The sequence below is a fragment of the Neolamprologus multifasciatus genome, chromosome 13 (genome assembly GCF_963576455.1).
Source record: "Neolamprologus multifasciatus chromosome 13, fNeoMul1.2, whole genome shotgun sequence".
Taxonomy (NCBI): domain Eukaryota; kingdom Metazoa; phylum Chordata; class Actinopteri; order Cichliformes; family Cichlidae; genus Neolamprologus; species Neolamprologus multifasciatus.
In genome coordinates this window covers 18713606-18736073 of record NC_140451.1, presented here as the reverse complement: position 1 = coordinate 18736073, position 22468 = coordinate 18713606, and the positions used below count along the sequence as shown (strand labels likewise).

At 41.2% G+C, this 22468-nt stretch overlaps 3 protein-coding genes across 3 annotated transcripts in view; 1 reads left to right on the top strand and 2 right to left on the bottom strand.

Annotated features, from left to right (window-relative positions):
- Window positions 1-2637: 2637 nt before the first annotated feature.
- On the bottom strand, window positions 2638-7010 carry ftr14l (finTRIM family, member 14-like). Its single transcript, XM_085183097.1, has 7 exons — window positions 6370-7010; window positions 6182-6277; window positions 5820-6053; window positions 5528-5687; window positions 5302-5418; window positions 3432-3568; window positions 2638-3308 (listed from the first exon to the last, which is right to left on the bottom strand). Exons 1-7 carry the CDS (start codon window positions 6766-6768, stop codon window positions 2925-2927), a joined length of 1527 nt encoding a protein of 508 aa, XP_085039223.1. The 5' UTR covers window positions 6769-7010; the 3' UTR covers window positions 2638-2924.
- A 5927-nt stretch (window positions 7011-12937) lies between these two features.
- LOC146505417 (uncharacterized) lies at window positions 12938-16427 on the top strand. The gene has a single exon (XM_085183096.1). The coding sequence runs from the start codon at window positions 12938-12940 to the stop codon at window positions 14591-14593; it is 1656 nt and encodes a 551-aa protein (XP_085039222.1). The 3' UTR covers window positions 14594-16427.
- Window positions 16202-22468, bottom strand: part of stox1 (storkhead box 1) — a 26127-nt gene continuing 19860 nt past the window's right edge. Inside the window, exons 3-4 of the mRNA XM_085183083.1 lie at window positions 18613-21247; window positions 16202-18068 (exon numbers count right to left, since the gene is read on the bottom strand). Coding sequence (XP_085039209.1) covers window positions 17915-18068; window positions 18613-21247 — 2789 coding nt within the window. The 3' untranslated portion in view covers window positions 16202-17914. The remainder of the gene's footprint in view (window positions 18069-18612; window positions 21248-22468) is intronic.

Here is a 22468-nt window from a genome sequence, read left to right as displayed (position 1 = left end):
ACCTGTCCGTTTCCTAGCAACGGAACTGTTTCGCTGTTAATGGTAGGAAGAGGGTACGGCCAGAATAGAGGGCTCTGAGTACAACCTGGAAGCTTTCGCATTTCTTCTTTTTTGTGTGCATGTGTGTGTTTTTCTCCCGTGCTTTCTCATCTCATTGTAAAGACACACGTCTTCGTCTTTACGTCAGCACCGTGTAACTCTCTGTTTATATACAACATGTGTGAATGAGCGTGAGACACCGAGCCCCTTAAACAAAACTTGTTTCTGCTGCCCTCTGCAGCTTTAACGAATTAATATTTTCATTTGTCAGCTATAAATAATCTGTGGTGGGTCCTTCTGTGAAAAAAATCAATTACGAATCAGCATATTTAATAAAATATGCAAAACCTTTTTCCCCATTCTTTTCTGATCAGTTCCTATAACTTCATTAGTACAAAAGATAGACGCGTGGAATTTATCAAGGCCAAAAAACATATCAAAGCGCCTTTAAAAACAGCAGACAAATCCTTTTTACACCGTCTCCACGTATCTTTCCATCTAAAACAGCAATAATGTAATATATTCATATAATGTGATATCATAGTTTAGATTGCAAAAACTGCACCATTATAATGTCTATGACACAGAGTAAGAGAACCAGTGCCCTAAATGTTTTATCTGTTTTCTGATCATTCACTGGAGCTTTCCAGACTTATATGACCACGTGGAATAGATGGCTGGTTAAAATTTATCACAGCCAGTGGTTCAATCAGAGGTGTACAACACATGAGCAACATGTGAGGGCATGGATAGGACACACACTATAGTATTTATTTGACAGCTTTAGCTACTTATTATTGTAGATCAAGCCACAGAACACTACCGGTGAAATTGGCGTTCTTTGCAACATCATAAACATATAGACATAAAAATGTCTGAATATGTTTACTTAAGGTTCTTTAATTAAATTTTGATTGTTCAACCTTTTCGCTGTTAAGTTATTTAAGGTAGGATTATATGTTTTAAATGAGTTAAAAATCTAAATACTTTCTTCCACTTTGCAAGTGTCCAATAGATGACTATATTTAAATTCTTGGGCAGTTCCTAATAATTTCACAAAAAATGTGTAATAGGCCACAATTTTCATAAACCTGAAATTATGTTTTCGACATCACTTTTCTATTTCTGATTGATTTGTTTTTTTTATTAATTTTCTGGTTTTCCTGCTATATTCTTGATTCCCCTTTGGCCTCCATGTAAAAAAATCCTGGAAACGGCTTCAACTGGGGTTGAACAACTCAGAACAACGCCACAACGGCACATTAATGCAAATTGCTGTCAAATGAGTTTCTTTTGATTTTGCTACCTCCAGTGATGCTTTCTCATTAATAAGAAAATAATGTCGCCCCCCCCCCCCCCCCCCCCCCCCCCCCGTCCATTTACTACACCTTTCAGCACATTGTTTTTTTCTCATCCCTTTGATGGCTTCAAGGTGCAAATGTGAGCATATTCGATATCTAGCTCACGTTACAGAAGAGGCCCAACCATAAATGGAGTAATTTTTTTTTGCAGGTAATTTCAAAGTTCAACAAACATCAGCACACACACAACTCAAGCAGTGCATCACAAAATGTATCTAATAGCTAATGTACAGTTGCTTTATTTCCCAGGGCAAGAAAAAACATCAGTGTGCAACACAGAGGTAGTGAAAAATGTAAGAAAGAGAGGAGAGGAAAATGAGAGCGTTTTTTCAAAAGTAGGTAAGTAATGCTTATTTATAAAGCACCTTTCATATGCTCAAAAAGCATTTTACACAAATTAGAGTAAAATAAATGACAAAATGAAATGTTGTAAAAAATAAATCAAAACAAAGTTAAGATACAGAATAAATTAAAAATAAGAAAAATTTTCCAATTTTATAAACTGGAAATTTAAATCTTGCATTAATGTCCAAATTTTTTTTTAATCAGAGTTCTTCAGTCAGATGTTGGATCAGTACATGATGTGTTAAGTTACATCAAGTAAAACAGAAAACACAGTAGCAACACAGATCAGCTGATCACAGCCTGTACATTAAGAAAAATCTACTGCAGCTTGCAAACTAAATTCATATGTGACTTGTTTTTAAGTAATTCACATCCCCACATTGCACTGCAACACCTGATTTAACTACAAAACTCCACTTAGCCCCTGGTTTTAGCATATAGAAGGTCACATGTTTACCTACATTTTTATACCAAGCATACCATGAATGAATTTATACTAAAGTTATTATACATTTAAAAAATCAACTGGGTAGAAACTTTATTCCATTTTGGCTGCTTTAAAATGTCTCTGTTATCAGCTGATTAGATGACCCATCAATTCCTGGTTATTGCCGATGAAATTCAAAAGTGTTTAATAAGTGGCCAGTATTAGTTAAAATAGTCAGTAATATCACATGGTATTATTATATTACATTTTTTTAGTCACTTACTTGAACAAGAAAAGAAACTGTTGAATCTAAGTTGTTGAAGGAATAACGTACTAATAGACTGATTAACATCAGCCCTTACAACAACAGCAACGTCATTCCCAGTAATGTGAGTCACTTTCTATTTATTGTGTTTTTAATAAGATTACAGAAAATGACAAATTAATCAGTAGCAATATTTAAAAAAAATGTATTTTACAGACATGTGCAACATGTCAGTGATGTAAATATATAATACATTAAAAAAGAAAACGTGAGAAAGCATCCTGATCAATGATTTAATGTTTTTCTACTTACTAATGGCACCCGTTATATCTTAATTTCCCTTAAAAGAGCAAGCTGTAACCAAAACACTCATAAAAAGACTTATCAGGAAAAAGTTAAATAAAAGAAGATAAAACCAGCAAAAATTACTCAAACACCACGTGCTAGATGTCACAGATTTAAGGAGAATGTAAGTCTGAAGCATATCTTACAGTCTTACAGTCGTACCAAAGCCCCACACACTGAATGCAGGGTACAGTGGCTCTTTAAATGTGGTCTGGATCTTGTGCAAAAGACGCATGCCATCAGAGACACTGTAAAATGCCAGTGTTCCTGCTGCATGGTCCAGGTACACACCAATACGAGAAGACACCGGAGCTGTGATGTCTGTGCTTTTGTTGTTGTGCACAAAAGAGAATTTGGAGTCAGAGCAGTACAGACTCCAGGACTTGTCATTCCAGCCCAAGCTGCATTCATTGGCATTCCCTTTACGACGGATTCCTCTGTAGGTAACGGCCACATCTATCTCTGTTCCCTTCCAGTCCACCTCCCAGTAGCAACGAGTCCCAATCACACTATCCCTGCACAACACCTGGAAGAGAAAGGATGAAATGAAAGCTTAAAAGGCATGATTTCACAAACTATAGAAATGACTTTTTTTACCCTAATAATTTGATCAACTCTCTCTTTCATCCTGTTTAATGTGAAACCTCACCTGCTGCCAGTGGTCAAATCGGTCAGGGTGGTCAGGGTAGTTCTTGGGTTCATTCTTCATCGTGGCAGCTCTGTTACCCTCAGACAAGTGAAGGTTGGGGTGAACAGTGTTGACATCCAGAATCAGCTGACCAGCATCTGAACACGGCAGAAAAACAAGTCAAAAACTCTATTCTGCAAAGAAAAAATACTTGATGAACTGGAACACTCTTCTCTTCTCTGGGCCCAAGCAACGTGGAAAACTATCATCAGGTCTGATGATCAAAATAAAAAATTCTTCTTGGAAATCATGGATGCATGTTCTAGGATTAAATGCAATAGTAGTTTTTTTACCACCTCACACTTCAAAATCCAGCATCTGACATAGTATGAGAGTAGTAGTGTGCATAGCATAGGTGACCTGCACATTGGTAAAGGCATGCTAGGGGACATAAACAACATCTATAGATAAATATGCTGATATCTACAGTGTCTACGCAGGCAAGGTTTTCCTTATATCATTGAATTGCTGAACGACTGAAGCATGAATGGGAAAACATTTCACTTTCAAAAGTAATTGTCTTCACTTAGCAAATGCTTAAAGAGTGCTAACAAAACCATAGGTGATGCGGACAGTAGTTAATATTCCCCTATCCTATCTAAAAATGTGTCAAACAGCATTCTCAGATTGAGCATTTGATATGTTTATGTTATTTCAGGAAACTATTTAGATTTAAGTGATTAGCAGATGATTAGTATTCTGTGCTTCTAGCTGATGTCTAACAATGAGGAGACAGCCTACAGTGTTAATGTGGATGAGTGATGTATAGACAATCACCTGGAGCTCCATTGAAGAAGAAGGAGATCATTAAAGAGAACAAAAGAAATAAAGTATCTCCAAAAACACATACAAGGAGAATCAGTGGAAAAGGCAAAGTAAAGTTCGCCAGAGTCTCTGTTTTAAAACAGTTAACTAAAGAGGACCATGGAGAGTATCCTCACCAGCTGTGCCACCCTGTGCAGCTACCTGAACAGAGCTCTCAATCCTGGATAACATCTATGCTAGCTATCTGACAAAGAAGGCCAGCAGTATTTTCAAAGTCCTACCACACCCTTGACACTCCCTGTGGATAGTTCAGGACAATACATCATCACAGCAACTGACTGAGGAACAGCTTTTTTCCCTGGACTACATCTTACTCCTCCTTGCCACGTCAAAGCACAGTTTCAAAGACCTATAAGCGGTGACACACACACACACATAGCACTACACACACCAGTTCATCAGGTCTGTAACATATGTTGATATACCGGCCTTTGTCCTCAGATACTGTTAGAGTATGAAAACTTCAAAACCTTGTGCTCCGGCTATACTTTAGAAATATTACGATTTATAGCTCATATATAGAATGTTTCACTACATATAATCTAATTATTCTTTCCTATTTTTCATATATTTGCATCTATTGTTTGTTATATCTCTATGAGAGATATGTGCCTGAGAGATATGTGCCTGAGTATGGTAACAATTGTGATTATACCTTTAAAAAAGGTTTCTAGCTCCCATGAATCAGCTCATTCAAAGGTTTTTATAGGTGCCATAAAAGCAGGAACACCTGTATTTACATAAGTAACTTTGCTTCCTTATGTTTCACCAAACCAGTTCTGCCACCAGCATACCTCCCACTGCAAGTTTCGGTCATTTCACACACAGAGCTGCATATCCATGCATAAAACAGTAACTGGAGCTATTTAACATTAGATAAAATACAAAATGTGCTTCCCATGACAGTATGTAAGTAGGATTTTCTGTAAATGCAATGCTGGTGCTGAAGGTTTACAGATAGGCTGAAGGAAGGTGACAAAAATATATCAAAAAATAAATAACTCACATCTCAAGAAATCTTCTCTTGCTCTTGGTTCATCTCTTATCTTTGGTTCCTCCCTCAGAACGGATTCTCTTCTTGACTTTCTTTCTTCATTTTCTTCTGTGATGTGGACTTCCTTCACTGTGAAGGCAAATTAAAAATGCACATACACAACAGCAGATTAAGAAACAACAGAAAAAAGCACATATCATCTGCGCTATCTGAGATGAAAAAAGGCAAGTCTATTCACCTGCTCCTGAGATTTTGCTCATTTCAACTTTGCTGACTTCTTCCACTTGTAATTTCAGTGCAGAGATGGCTCTCTTGGTAGCATCAAAGGAGTAATAGGGTGCGACGCTGATTTTGTTGAGATCTTCATATCCCGAGGGGCCTGACAGGGACTGCCAACTCTGGCGGGAAAAAAAAAGAAGAAGAAGACACATGAGACATAATAGCCTAGACAGTGAATGTTTTTACTCTTTTCTCCAAAGACCCCTGACTTTCGCACCATATGTTATCTTGGTTGGGGTCGCCAGCCTCACCTGTAGGAAGTGTATGTGATCATCAGTGTGTGAAAGCAACTCCAGGTCATTGTGCTTCTTCTTCAGTAGAGTAATCTCCTCTTCTAAACGATCCAGCAGTGTTTCGGCCTGGGTCACGGTGGTCCTTTCATGGGTGCGGATCATTTCCTTGACTTCAATATACTTTCTCTCGATGGAAAGCAGAAGCTCAGTGAATATGCGCTCATTTTCCTCTAAGACTGTTTGAGCAGAATGCTGGTGAGATACAAAGGAGAGGAAGATTTTTTTCACATCATGATTTAAAAACAGTTACTTTTAAAAAGAATATTTTAATTGTTATAGTTAGATTAGTGTGACTTGCATGAGGCAACTTTCTGGCTTACTTTAAGTGATTCGACGGCCTGTCGGAGGTCTTGCCACTTTTTAACCCTCTGATCAATCCTTTGTTGAGATTTGTGCAGCGTAACACTAAGTTGTTTCTATAGCAGCAAAGACAAGAAAGAAGCCATCACTAGTCATTAGTGGATTGTCGATAACTTATTTGCTGTGTTCACAGTGTTTCGCCACTTACTTGTTTCTCAGTCCTCTCAGTGCCAGCCGGGACGATGTCATGGTGTTTGTGTTCATCCATCATGCACAAAACGCACACCGATGTCTCATCAGTGCGACAGAAAGCCTCCAGCAGCTTGTCATGCTGTGCGCAGAGCTTCTCTCTCATCTGACCCGTAGCTTTGACCAGCTTGTGCTTCATCAGGGTAGGGTAGTTGTAGTGAGACTGGACGTGAGTCTCACAGTAGGATGCCAGGCACACCAAGCAGGACTTCTCAGCTTTCTGCTTCTTTGTTGTGCAGAAGTCGCAAAGGACGTCCCCGCTCCTGGCCAGGGTCCTGGCTTGGCTGCGACTGTTGGGTCGACGAGATTTATCCAAGCTGGTGTATCTGTCCAAATCCAGGCTCCCGCTGTGAGACATTTTCTTACCAGGAGATAAAAAATATATTTAGAAAAAAAAACAATCCACAGGTGATTAAAGTTCAGCAGCTGTGGGAAGTTTTTAGGAAATCTGATGAGATGAGCAGCTAAAGAAAAGACTTGATTGAAAGTAAGCAAGTCAAGGAATCTACGAGGAGCTCCTGAAGTTGATCGCTACACTGAAACTGCGTGACAAAAGCTGTGAGTAACAGAATGTCTGCTATGTAATACGCTCTCTTCGTAAAACCAGTATTCCTAGTTGGACTTTAAATAATCAAAGAATGGGTGGTGCCTGAAATAAAGACAAGTGAGATGGAGAAAAGGAAATAAAAAAAGGAGTACTTACTGATGAACTTAATAACTAAATGTCATAAAAGTGTCAGAATTACTAGCTAGACTGTTGAAGAATTCATTTGTTATGGTTGTGTTTTATAGACCTCTATATGTAACCATACTTAATGCCACTCTCACTAACAGAACATTCATCAACAATGTGAAGGGGACAACAGCATCATCTTGTGGGATTCCTTCTTTACTACACCAAATCTACATAGCTTACACCTTTAAGTGGCGATCGTGGCTCAAGAGTTGGGAGTTCGCCTTGTAATCGTAAGGTTGCCGGTTCGCGCCCCGGCTTGGACAGGCTTGGTCCTTGTGTCCTTGGGCAAGACACTTCACCCATTGCCTAATGGTGGTGGTCAGAGGGCCCGGTGGCTCCAGTGTCCGGCAGCCTCAGGGTGTCAGTGCGCCCCAATGGCTACAATGTAGCTTGCCATCACCAGTGTGTGAATGGGTGGAAGACTGAATGTAGCGTAAAGCGCTTTGGGGTCCTTAGGGACTAGAAAAGCACTATACAAATACAGGCCATTTACCATTTAAAGACATGTGCATTGTGAAAATATAATAGAAGCATCTAGACTGCTGTGCCAGTAGTTGATAATTCCCCCCAAAGTTGATGGATTTACATTAAAAAAAAGACTAGTGTCATACAAAAAAATAAACAAAAAGCCATTTTGATTTTTTTAACCCTTTGTCATCTTTCTGCATTTTTTGAGTGACAGGTATACAGTGTAGTCTCACATCTCCTACAGTTTGCAAGAAAGTGTTCGCTTTGATATTTTCCCTACAGAATTTTGCGCTAATATTCAGGCTAAATTTGCCTAACAACTCCCCCACCCATCATCTTTTCACTGTGACAAACTAATTCAGTATGTTTTAAGCAAATATTTGTAAATGTAGAAGTCAGCAAATTGAACATTCAAATAAGAATTATAATCGTTTAGGAATATGTTGGCAATAACAGTTGTAATCAGTGACAGAATACATACAATCATTTCTATGTAAAAGTCCAAAAGGGGTCATTGGTGACTATTATAATTTACAATTCACAGATGACTTAAAGAACCTTGCTGACCTGATGATGATGTTTATATTATATTAACCTTTTAAACTTCTCCATTTCGTTTTTGTTTGTTTGATTGATTTTTTATCTCTGATTGATTTTCTAATTAATTATTATTTTCAGACATTTTTATGGGGAAAATGATTTTGTCCTGACTCATCTCTGTAAATTAGGTTTTTTTCTTTGTCACTTTATGCATCAAATAGCTGCCTGAAGTCTTGCTACTTTATGTCTGTTGCAATGATTGGCTGCAAAAAATTACAAGGAAATGTTAATAAAACCCATAAGAAAGTAATAATAATTTACTCATTTAGTTATTAGTAATTTAGTTATTGTAATTACTACAGCTCTACACATCACCTGTATTGAAAATTAGTGCCACCACAGTTCTTCTCCATTCCTCAGACATCCTCTTACTCTCCAATACTGTGCAAAACAGTCTGTTTACAAAGTCCACCACCCTCTCTCCTGTACACCTCCAACCTCCACAGGTAAGTCATCTGGACCAACTGCCTTTAAACTCTTCTTTCTCTTCATAGCTGCCCACTCTTCCCCCTGTATTATGTCCTGATTATGTTTTTGAGTGAATATGATCACCTACAAAGAAGCTATTACAGCCTTAACTGGTAGACCGAGAATTATGAGCAGATATCGTCCAGACACAGATGTATCTGCATTTGCTTGCTTTCAGTCCAACACCTGCCCTCATTTTGGTCTGTATATTGGTTGACTGACATAGTAGCATTCAATCGGTGCTATATTATCAGTGTAGCAGTAGCCTTTTTCTTATTAGTTTGCAGTGGTTCTTCTGACCTTGTTAGTTATGTGTCCCTTGCTTGTGCCCTGAGGGAATTTAGGATAATTGAGGATCTACTCTGGGGACCTTTACTGGATACATGCCCTGACCAGAATTTGGTCTCCAACCTGTTGTTTCAGAGACTGTAAAGCTGCCACTACACTATCCACATAATATGATTACAAAGCAGGGACCAGGAACTGAAGGAACAACTGGAGCAGATGTGGAAGGAGCTGGAAACTGGAAAAGTGGCTGCAGCAGATTCCAGCATCTGTCCAAAGGAGTCCAGTGCTAGGAACAGCTAATATACTGCATAAAACTCTCAGGCCAATGGTAAAGGCCCTGAGCTTGAGGACCACACAAATACAGCTTTATATATTCAATTATTTATTTAGGCTTAAAAAAAAACTTTTTTGAATTTATACTTATTGCACGTTTTTTGCCATGTTAGAATTTTTTTCACATTATATTTTATTTTATTGATCTGCCTGCCTTTTTTGGGGGGGGCATAAGAAGCAGGAACATTAGCGGGTGAACTGATATAAACCTCATATTCACCTTTGTTACAATACAGTAAAATAACGTCAGAGCCACTGTTATGGATAAACACTGCAAACTAAAAACCGTAATGGAAATCTCCAGGCTTGTGTCTGTGGTGCATTGTCGACTCCCAGCCTGTAGGGGGTGATTGTGGTTTCCGTGCTGCGTTGAAAGGACAATGGTTGCTTTCGCTAAAGTGCGTCGGTTGTCCAACGTTGGCGCCAGATGAGCTGTGGCGCCAGCTACACACACAGGCATAGAGAAAGAGAGAGAGAGGGCTAGAGAGGGAGGAAGATACTGAGCAGTCTACCCAGGCTTACTACATACAGCTTGCAACGCTTCTCTCTTTTTAAAATTCTCTTTTCAGCAGTCACAAAGTAAGCGGACAGAAAGGTGGGTGCGGGCCTGCAAGAATTTACACGTTTAAACAGCCGTGATCCTTTATTCCTAATGATGTGTTATATCGTTTAAATTCAGCATACTCTGGCATCAATAGCAGCAGCGGCAGAGAGGCACAGAGGGTCGTTTGTGTTCAGCTTAATATATCATCGTAGTTTTTATCGTTATTTGAGTCAGCGGTGTGTCTTGTGCGCCTCGGGTTCTGAACTTTGAGATGGAAAAATACAGGCCCGGGCTGGCACTGCTTGTGACATTATGTGCTGCTAGAACAGCAGGCAAGCACAGCAACACACTGGTATAAAAGACTATTTTAGGTTCGAGTCCTATCCAGGCTATTTTTTGATTGCTGTTTGCGATTGCTGCAGACTCAACTCGTCTGTATTTCTTTCTATTTGCTTGCAGTTTGTCTTTGCATGCCAAACCACACTTAAACATGGTCGGATGGGCGGTTTAGTAAAGCTTCCGCTCCAGTGTTTTACTGTCTACAGGCTATAGAACTAAACTGGAGTGCAGGCTCTAACTGTGTTAGCAGACTGGATTAGCTGGGGGTTAGCTTGGCATCGTGGCTATCTAGCCAGCACGCTAATAATGTCTCGGCTGGATAGCTGCTAACATCAGCAAGGCCGCCATTGGAGTCGTGCGTGCGGTTTGTCGACTGCTGCCGCAGTGAAGGAGTGCTTCGGGTTTGTAGCCAAGACTCATCGTGTCCTTTCAAGTAGTGATTAAACTGCTTTTCTTGGTTGTTTTTGTCCGTATAATTCATTTCAAGCTGCACATGGTGGCGGATTTGTGTTTCGAGAAGTTCTTGTTTGCTTAAAAGACGTCCTTTCCCGGGCTTTTCGCACACCGTTTCGGGCTTTCATGGTTAGCCATCTTTGTTTCAGCTAGCCCACTCCTGACTGGAAATCACGGTGTGGCGCTTAGCGTGCTAACCAACTCGTCGTCGGCGTTGGTGTTGTGCGATAACGTTACTAGCGCTCAAACTATGATTTATGGTTGTCTCTGTGGTTTCCTGAGCACTCTTGGTTAATCTTTGTGAACATAGTGCTGTCGAGATCGCTCTAATTTTAATGTTTAGAATGGCGGAAGCTAGTGCAGCTACCATTAGCAAGCGGCAGCCATCTTAGGCGAGTGTGTAATCTTGGCTAGCCTGGAAGTGCTGGTGTGGCACAACAAGATGGCCTGTTAATACTCGCACAAGGAGAATTTCCGCGTCGGTCGTTGTCATAAATTGCACTTGAGCGCAAAATTCAGTGCTGGTTTGGTGTAAGTATTTCGCTGTTTATGGACTTCTCACTACAATTACTCTGGTGAGGTTTTCCTTGAAGCTAGTTAGCTGGCTAAATCGTGAACACATTAGCAGCTAACACAATGCTGTTTTATCGTTAACCAGTCTCCCATCGACCGTAGCCAGCTAACTAGCGGCTATATTGGCTATTTGTAGCTTATTTGGAAGGCTAGCAACCAGCAGTTAAATGTTTAATAGCAAAACCCTGCTGTTTAGATGCCCCGTTTTTATTTCGAGATGTATTCATTTATGACTCATAATGAACTGCGCAGATAAGCGACAAGTGTAGGCCAGCCAAGTTTTTTGCTTGCGGATTAAGATAGAATTGCGAGTCTGATTATGATGTTCAGTTGGATTTTAACATTTGTTAGCTGAGGAAGTCTGCGCTAACTTGGCTAGCAAATTGTTGGTAAACCTTTCTTAGTAGTATTTGAAATGATCAGGTTATGTGAGATGAGTGCAGGCATGAAAACCTTATAATACTCCTGTCCCACCACTTTATTCATGCAGTTTCTGAGCATAATGCTAAAGAATGAGCCGTTTTAAAACCTATTACCTTAGGCCAGTGGTTGTACAGTATACAAATACAGTTAAATCCAATTGTGGCCCTTCTTGTCTTGCGATCATCGGTTAAACAAACGAGTCACCATCGTTTGTTTGTGCTTCTTTTTGTGTTTGTGGAGGTCATGACTGTATATCCTGGACATACAGTGATCTTTACCTGGAGACTAGGTGGCAAAATTATGTTCACCAAGATTTGCTTTTGCTTACCTTGTCTAACTAGATTAAACCTGACTGTTGGTGTGAAAACTGTCTTATTTAACTTATAATGTGGAGAGGCTGTCTGTGTTTGATTCAGTATTAAATCTTTTTTTTTTTTTTTGGTATGGCTTTAAATCCTCCCAATGATGGATCCATCAATTTTCTTCCACTTATCCAATGTAAACTGTAACAGAAAACACGTTTTTGTAGAAGGGACAGAACTGAACAGTGGTCATACTTTCACACTTCCCATGTGATTGCCATGTGCTTGTAATAACTGGATGAATTATTCACTTTACTCTTGTTTTATTTGTTAAATAATAGATCTGATGTCTGCCCATAGTGTATACGTCTTGCTCAACAATTAATACTTAGAGTATACTTATTAGTGAGTGCTGATATTCCTTTTATTCAATTATCCTGTTTTTGTTTTGTTTTTTTCTTTTCTCAAATGACTCGACTATGTTGGCTGAAACTGGGCTAGTGCTGTGTAATTAACTGAATTTTAGTGTCAGTTACTGTTTTGGATTTCAGTTGTTATTATGAAAACGAGGTAATCAAGGTCAAACGCCATGTTTTGATTAATATTGCTCTAATTTTGTCTTTCAGTCCAACTTTTGGTGCTCCCTGAAAGCCCAAAAGTTTCCAGAAAACCCACCATTTTAAGGACTCCGTTTTCAAGTTCAGCAAATCTACGATTTTACCAAAGTTAGTAAACTTTGCAATGATCTGTCAGCCAGACTTGCACTCCTACTTACAATTTCATTACATTTATAAGTGACAGTCAAGCAAAAGTTTTTCTTTACCAAATGCTTTTGGCTGTGAACAGTTATCTAAAATTGTTTATTTTCCACTCTCACAGGTCTGCTTGACAACAAGAGCAACAGCGCGGCACAACACAAGACAAAGGTCTTTCCCCCCGATTCTTTAGTAGGTCATCATCCGGCAAGAAAACGGAGGTCGTGGGGTTGGAGTGTGTTCTCATGGCCGAGTCAGAGACTGAATGTGACACACCCGGCCTTGACACACTTGGGTCGGAGTGTGTCATAGCCCACAGCCATGTCGACCTTCACTATGGAGCAGAAACTGAGATTATGACAGAAGAAAAGCGTGGATTAGAGCTGGAAATCCACGGTTCAGACTTAAAGATCCAGGGACTGGGGACAGAGCTCGGAGCTGTAGCCTGTGTGGATGCAATTGTAGCCGAGACAGACCATGATTACATTAAAGTGGAACATGGTGACATGCACTGTTTCACTGGAGCTGAAATCAAGACAACGGGAAACGAGGCTCTGCTGGGAGAGGTGCTGCTTAAGACGGAAAGTGAACATGTGGTAAAAGTGGAGTCTGATCATGGCGGGGAGCTGACAGTTGAGTCTGAAAATGGTGTAATCATACATGAAGCCCATGGCCTGCAGTGCAATGAGTGCGGGGAAATTTTTGGCAGCATAGCTGATCTTCACCAGCACTTTGAGATCCACAAGGACCTCAACCCTTACATCTGCGTCCACTGTGGTGAGAGCTTTGCTGTAGAGGCCAGTCTCAAGCAGCATATGAAGATTCACATGAAAGAGAAGCCCTATGTCTCCCCAGGAGTTGAGATGATGGGCAAAGATGTTATTGATGCCTTCAGCCTTAAGTCTCATCAGATGATTCATTTGCCAGACAAGCCCCACAGATGCTCAGAGTGTGGTAAGAGCTTTGCAGCTGCAATCACCCTAAGGGAACACATGAAGATGCATTCAGAGGACAAACCCTACAAGTGCACTCAGTGTCGGAAGAGCTTTGTCCGCAGAAGGCATCTGAAAAAACACCAGGAGGTGCACGCACGTGAGAAGCCATATACCTGTGGGCAGTGTGGCAAAGGCTTTGCTACTTCTTCAAACCTGAAGCAGCACCAGAAGACCCACGCTGCGGTCGTGCTTGGAGACAAACCCCACCGATGCGCACAGTGCGGGAAGTGTTTTGCTGCAGCCGCCACTCTGAGAGAGCACCAGAGGATCCACTCGGGCGAAAAGCCGTACAAATGCAACATGTGCAGGAAGAGTTTTGTCCGCAAGCGCCATCTGAAGAAGCACCAGCAAGTCCATGCCGGAGGCAAGCCCTACACCTGCAGACACTGCAACAAGGGCTTTAATCACTCCTCTTCGCTCTCCCGCCATCACAAGACACACCTGCAGAATCCAGTGTTTTCTCCACCTCAGCCTGGGAAACCTATGACCTACGGCACTCCCCCAAAGCAGAGAGTGCACCAGCAGGGAGAAAAGCCCTACATGTGTCACCACTGCGATAAGGGCTTCAATCATTCCTCTTCCTTGTCGCGGCACCAAAGAGTCCACTCTGAGGGAAAGAGCTACACCTGTGCTCACTGTGGCAAAAGATTCAATCACTCCTCCTCGCTTGCAAGGCATCAGAGAGTTCACTTGGAGAACAAGCAACAACAGCAGCAGCCGCAACCACCGCAGGCACAACAGCAGCAGTACACCACCATCCCCACAGGGAAGGGATTCCCCAACAATACCTTCCCAAAGCAGCGCATCCTGACGGTTGAAAAGCCATACAGATGCTCCCAATGTGGAAAAGGCTTTAACCATTCTTCTTCCCTCTCCAGACATCATAGGATCCACGTAGACCAGTGAGCACCCTATTCCCACCCTCATATGTGGTCCCATGCAACGCGGCTCCCCCTGCCCCCAAGAAACCCTCCCTTATCCTATCTTCCATTTATGTTCTACCAATGTTCTCTTCATTGATATTACCACATGACAGGAAATGCCAGGCCCGGCTTCTATAGACAGGAGAGGTCAGGTAAGCACACGACGCTGAAGTGGAGCAGCTGAGAATGGATGGACAGTAACACACAAGTCTTCAAAAGGACGTGGCTTGGCCTGAAAGACTGCAACCTATAATTCAGAGCTGAACCCGGGGCTTTGTGCTCAGTTTAAAGAGGGTATAATAATAGATTCTTGAAGAAGTCTCTATTCTTGTTTGTGATTATGCTTCACATGCTCCAGGACCTCTTTTTGAACACTTTTAAAGAAAACAAAATGTGATTTGAAGATCTACATGATAAATTTGTTACCTGGGGGAGCGGTGGGGGGGAAATGTGTTTCGCCCACTGGTTGGTTTTTCAGTCATGCACCTTCAGGTGGGCAAATAAGCTTTTCAGCTGCAACTTTATCCAAGGTTACCGACACAATTGGTGAACGAGAACTGTTTCGATTTAAATAGCTATTTCGTTTTCTCTCACACAACCCATGTGAAGCAAATATCAGAAATCCAATGTAAATATTATTGATTTTCTTTTATATATATGTATAGGTGACTAGTGTGATGTTCCAAAAGATTACATTTTTGATAGTAAGCTCCACTTTGTCTCCACTTTTTTTTTCTTTTATGACTTTTTTTTTTTTTAAAGTGCTGGAGATCAAATTGTTGCAGGTGTTCAGTTGCAGCTTGTTCTTGACATTGGGCTCCACCAGACTTGAGCCATCCTGTATATTTATAAGGTTGTTATTTTGTATGTCTATGTTGAGTTAGCGTTGCTGCATAGACTGTACAGAGAGCAATACTGGCTGGCTGACAACACTGTCTATTATGACCTGCGGTTTAGCCATAAAGAAATGCATAATAGAAAATAAAAACCTAATGGGTAGCATATTCCAACATGAGCCGTGTCCTAATTATTTACCGTGCGGTTTCCTCTGTACCCAAGCACCAAATGTACATTAAATGCAACATCACACTTTATTCCTTTGGAGACTAATTCAATTACCTGTGTATAGCATATAGGTAACTCTTACTCATGTTGATCTGCGAACTATCACAATTTGATCTAAATGGAGAGAGAAAAAAAGATTGTGTATACTAAAAGACTACATGAGAAAATCTCACTTTTACAAGATTTTCCAATGTCCAATGGATAGCGCTCTATTTACTGTTCTGTGTAAAATATCTTTTACAAACTGATGTATTTTTTTAGATACGGCTTGGGCTATATGAAAGGGAATGAGAGAGATACAGTTTTTATCAGAGTGAACATTTTGGTGAGCAATATTTTCTTTTTATTTCAATAACAGTTGTGCTTCACTGTAGCATAGGTTTCTTCCTTGTGTTAGATAGGTGCCTTATTGCATGCTATGTAGAAATGTATGCCGAGCTGTTGAGAAAAAAAAGTTAGGGGTTCCAGGAGTCTTTTGTTCTTATTCATACTAACTTTACCCTACATTTTAATTTGATGTCACTGATACCTATTTTTATGCTTTTTTTTGCTTTTGTGTATATTACCATGTGTTTACACTGTTACTACCATATTGTCTATTTTTTTTGCCCCTTCATTTTTGTCAATGGCCTCACTGTAGAGAGAAAACATGTAAAAGATCCATATAGACTTCTCTTAAGGGCAAATCCTGTAACACCTCTTCCCAGTTTCTGAGTGGCACATATATGGATAAATAAAGGTTGTTGACTACCTTGTGGTGTTCAGTCAATGGAGTACAGAGATTTATGACAAAGTCCATTATTTTCTAGATGGGTTTATGTGGCTTAATGTGTTGGCATGTTTACCTCAAGACAAGGTTCAGGTTGCATTTCCACAGTGTCTCCACATGGTGTCACTCTTTCACCTTGAAACATCTCCAAGAACAGGGAGATTCCTGCTGTGAAGCAGGTCCTTGTCTTCAGTTTAACATCTGTTTAAATAGTAGTTTTATCCTTCCTGCAGCTGAACATTTTTAACTGAAACCTCACCTAAACTGGTTTGGCCTTCAAGGCTAGGAACAGCCCTTTTGAAGCTATACAAAGAAAGCTTTTGGGAATTTCCTGTGACCTCTGTAAAAACATCCACGCAATGTCTCCCACGCTCACCACTACACTGGTTTATATTCATTCACAACTGCAGGGTGACCCAAGTCTGCTGAGGCAGACGTTCAAGGCTGAGGACTCATTGTCACGTAACCCTCAGAAATACTGAGGTTATGCAGACATGGATATTTGGACTGGGGTGGCTGTGGTTCAAGAGGAAGAGTAGGGTATCCGTTGTTATGAAGATTGGTGGTTTGATCGTCGGCTCCTCCAACCTGCAGGTTGAACCATCCTTAGACAAGATAGTGAACCCCCGAAATTTACTTGCTTAAAACCCAACAACATATTTTTTAATGCATTTATTCACAAAAATAAAATAAATTAGAATCGGTCTGTTTTAAGCAATATCTACCAGTTTAATAAAAGCAGAGCTGCTCAGTGCCATTGCCTGATAGCAAGAAGATTAGCTTTGAATCCGAGGGTATTTCTGTATGAAGTTTACGTGCATGCCGTCGGTCTCTCCAGCTTCCTCCCACATTTGAGGGACAAGCATGTTAGGCTAATTAGTTGTTAATTGGCTGTATGTGTGAACGTGTGTGTGAATGCTTGTCTCTCCTTTTGTGTTAGCCCTGCCACAGACTGGTAACCAGCCCAGTTTCACCCAACTCCAGCTGCCCCACGATCCTGAGTTGGAAAGGTAGAAGAAACGAATGGATGAATTGGGGCCAGTTACACTGATAGCATAGCGTAAAAGAATTCTTGCAGGCACTCATATTGTGTTGGTAAAACGTTTCATATGGAGACATCCATTTCAAGACAATGTGGGTTTATATATACAGTTTTATTTGTAGTAATTTCTACATGATAAGAAAGAAAAAGGGCAACATTAGAGCTGTAGAGAAGGAAAACTGTACACTTAAATGACACACAGTGCTGCTAATACACCATGCACCATGGCATATCACAAAGTTATTTACAAAAACACAAAATATATACTGTACACCTGTACACATACCTCTTTAGCAATGGCTATCATTATGTGAAGATATGCATAAAACTGTGATATCGGATATATTACTTACAGTCGTATATAACTACGAGGTTTGAGGCCTCTTCCAGATGAGGCCTGTGAAGGTCCAACGTGAAGCTCAAGCCTGCTATACGTTCATGACAGGAGTCAGCTGCAGCAGTGAGCTCTGTGGTCGAATGGCACTGCTCTTCGAATGCAGTTTCTCCAGGTTCTGCAAAAAGCCTCTTCTCTTGAGGCCTTCAAGAATGACGGTGTTGCTAGACGCCAAGCTGACCCGGGTCCTGTGGAGGAAAAATACACCACTTCAGTAACGTATGTGACGTGGTCGTGCACTCCCTGCTTGTACCTACACACCAGGGTGCACAGCGAGTTCAATGGCAAAAAAAAAAAAAAAACTCCTTTCTTCCTCTTTGATTATAACATCAGTGTTTAAGTACCGAACAGCAATTATACATAATTATCATAAATGACTCCCTTCTGTTCAAATACTGGATGCTATAAGTGGCCACAAGGTGTTTGTTCAGCTTTATTGCAATTTACTCTATAAGAAAAAACATCAACTTGAGAGCATGGCCAACCGCAGACACGTAACCCAGAGGTTAACTAACCGCAGTATGGTGTTTATTCTGCCCATACCCCTCCAGAAATATGTGGAGGATGCAGTCTTGTGTGGGCTCACAATAGGAAAGAGTCAGAGGTGTGAAAAGTAGTCAAAACTCTGACCACAAGAGATCGTGCATCTGGGTTGGGATCAGTGGATTTGTTAAGATTCAATATCACCTCATTATCTTATTTATAAAAAACTATTTAAAGAGAGAGACTCACCTTGGAGAATCTATACCGCTGTCTCCCGTAATGCTCTGATTCTCTCCCGTTTCCACAGCTTCCCTAACGTCTGGCCCTCTAGCTCCATCGGGCATGCTCAGAGCAGCCCTGTGGGCCTGGGGTACATGCTTCTCTTCCTCCTCCTTCTTCTCCACCTCAGCTGCCCAGTGAGCAGACTCACCGTCACCTTCATCAGCCGACTTCCTCACAGTCTCTGTGTCCGATTCGATCTCGCTAGTCTGGCAGTAGTCAAAGATGCTACTGTCTCCAACTTCACATGCTTCTGAACAGTCCAAATCAAGGTCATCTTTGTGCCGTCTTTCTCCCTGGAATGCTGCATCCCGTTTTGGGCTGGATTCGCTTTCGGTTCTTGGTGATCTGATCTTCTGGTGTTGACGATGGAGTCTCCAGCTGGTGTCTTCAAGTCTGGACGGGCTGAGGGAATCTTCCCTCTGGACTGCCAGAGAAATTCGATCTGCTGACGCCTGCATTAAGGTGATTTCTGGCTGGTGAAAGTTGGATTTAAAATGGCGACTGTGAGGTCCCTGATACTTCAGATTAGAGTCGAGGTTTTGGTAAACCAGCTGGTGACCCTGATAGTCCGCACCACCTGCTGTGTACTTACTTGCATCCTCTGTAACCTCATCGTCATTCAGGCACAATGAGCTGCAGGCATCATCATCCTCCTGATCGGCTGCTCTCTGATAGAGTCTGCAGTCGTCCTCTGTAAAGCCATCAGTGTCTGTTACCAAGGCAGTGCTGTTAGATGTCAGTTCCAGCCTTTCTCCCAGGCTCATGGCTCTTTGCTCTCTGTTATTGACAGTGACAAGTCTGATCTCTTGCAGGTTCTGGGTGTCTATAGTTTCAGAGAGTTCATTAGGCCTCTGTGTGCTGTCTTTTTGTGGGTTGGAGAGTCTGAGGGAATGTTTCCGCTGTAAAGAGGGCTTGGGCCATGGCAGATTTGGATCATATGCATTGTTTATTATGGCAAGCTCATAGGGATGGGTGGAGAGAGAGGCATTAGCACTGGAATACTGCTGGATGTTAGGAAGACTTCCAACTATATTTTGGCTGCGATCTGGCACACTGTCATATTCTGGGGCATCCTGAAAATGTTTGCTCTCTCTGTCCTCTCTCTGTCTGACCTTGTCATCTATGCGAAGCGTACTGCTCTGTGGGTAGACTGAGCTGTAGTTTAGTGGCAGCTCTCTGCTGGGCTTCGTGTCCGATTGGAAAAGAAGATCAGCAGTAAAGTCCCTCTCAGGGTTGCAGTTGTATTGTTCTTCAGATGTAGTGAATTTCACTTCATTCTCTCCATCTGCTGCCATCAGTCTGGCTCGGTGTGGGTCCCAAGATTTGGAGCGATGACTCGTTCGGTCCTTCCTCCCTGATCCCGAAGTCTTGTGCTCTTTCACCTCTCGTCTTCTGTGCTCTCTGGCAGTGGGAATTCTGTTCTCGGCTTCTTTCAGCGGATGTGTCTGGAAAGGGTTTTCAATGCGTTTCTTATAAAGAGACTTTCCCTCAGCAGTTCCACATTCTTCCACTTGAACTGGTTCATCAACAGCGATTTCCACTCTGAGCCGCGTAGGGATCAAATCCTCCCCCTCTGGATAATTGTCCGCACATATGGAAGCTTTGTTCTTAACCTTGTCCTTCTCCTTTTCCCTGTGCTTCTCTTTGGACGAGTGGCTCCTCCTCTTGCTGCGAGAGGCTTTCTGAGCAGATCTTTTGCCTGCTCCTGCCTTGGATGAGTGATGATGCCTCAGTTTTGAAGATGCCAATACCTCAGTAGACATTCCCTTGTCAACTCCCTTATCATCTTTATCAACACCCTTGTCCAGCACTTTTTCTATCCCTCTCTCCCTTCTCTCCTCCAGCTTCTTCATGAGGACGGTATGGCGTGTCAGATTGTCCACAGTTAGCTCAGGGTTGATGCGTTTGATGATTGCATGCTCCAGATCACGGGGTAAGTTGTTCAGGTCATCCTCGTCTCTTACAGGCCACTCTTCTGGAGGGAACTGGCCTGAAAAAGATGTGTACTCCTTCTTCGGTTTCTCCTTTTTTCCTCCATTCCTCCGGAACAAACTGAGCCCAAACCTCCTCCCTGGTTTATCTTTTTCTTTGCGGCTGGTGGCGTTAGTAGTGGCTGTAGTCTTGCTGATCTCGCTTGCCTGACAATCTGCTGCAGTGGAGGTGGACTGATGTTGCACGGTGGGTTTGTGATCTAAAGGTCGCGGCCACTTTAAGCTTTTCCCCGTGCATTCGCTTATGGACACGGACACGGAATGCTGATCTGGGACGGTGGAGGGAGGGACAGTTGCTGGAGCAGTCATGGCATTAGTGGAAATTTGGAGGGGGCTAAAACAGCTACAGGACTTGCAGTGGGCGACTGGGGGCGTTTGTGTGCTCTCGACGCAGATGTCGTTACTTAGCAGGTAAGTAACGGGAGGAGGTAAAGGAGCGTCATCTGCCGAAGAAGAAGTCAACCAGTTCTTCTCTCTGACCATGTTGTTGGTGATGAAATAAGTCTGTGGAGTGACGATGAAGTAGCCCTCGCCTGTGTGGTAAATCTTGCGTTCCTTGATCAGATTGCCTAAAGCGTTATAGAGGATGTCCTGAGTGGGGATGGTTATCCCTGAGACACAAAAAGGGAATGCGATTAAGGCCAAAAGAGATGAAATACTTATAATTACAAATCTCTAATGCATAACTGAAAACTATGAAGCTACAGCCAGCAGCTGTTTAGCTTAGCCCCGAACAAATGCTGAAAACAGTTCTATGGCTTTCTTTGTTCTGGCCAATAAGTACCTTGAGGATCAATAGTGCATACCTGCTGATCTGTGCACTAATTGTGCATGTGAACATTTCACGCATAAATCAGTGGTTTATTATTATTTTTTAATTCACAAATACAAATACATTTAGTAGTGCCACTGACCAAGCGTACAAACAAATGTAGGCCTCGCTGTCCAAAAACAGCATATGTCATAAAATGCTCGATAAAATGAAAAAATTAACTGCTTGTAAAGAAAAGAAAATACTGCTCCCATATTAGTATATGAGATTTATGAAACATGCGCACTGGCCTATTTTGTTCTTGCCATCTTTTCTATGTTAGTAAAACAGAATCATGCTGAACCAACAGGTTTATAAATCTACACAAAATCTGCTGCATTTCTATATACCTCCATGTGAAAGTGGTGACGGTGTTGCTGCGGCTTTCCTAAGCCAGAAACGCTGCAGAAACAATTGTGTTTCCACCAGAGTGGTGAAAAAAATAAGAAAAACTAAATAAAGTAATGCTTCAGCTGAAGTAACAGAGGTTCTTAATATAATTTCCCCTTAAACACTCACTGTGGCTCAAGGACTGCCACTTATATAGTGCCTTTCTACTCAGCTGGTAAAAAAATTAAGACTATAAGTGTTGACATCTAGCAATGATATAATCCCTTTTAATGAAATACAAGATCATTTAATTATGAGATAAGAAAATACTGAAATATGATTATAAGTTAAACCCTAGATTTTTCCATTAACTTAATAATTTTTTAATTTTTGTTTTCTTGAAATAGTTTTTTTTTTTTTAATTCAATTTTTTATTTAATTGTGATTCTGTGCATTTTGTAACACAGTGTTTTTGGAAAACTGCAAATAATGACCAAAAGGCAACATTATCATTATTATTATTATTGTTGTTGTTATTATTATTATTGGTAGTAGTAGTATTGATATTCAGTTTAAAGGTGTGTTTTAACGTTTTCTAAGCATTTTCTATAGTCTTCATTATTTCTACACACGGTCAGAGGCACTTCTCATTTTTTCATAGAGTACAAACAAACTCCGCTACAAAAATACT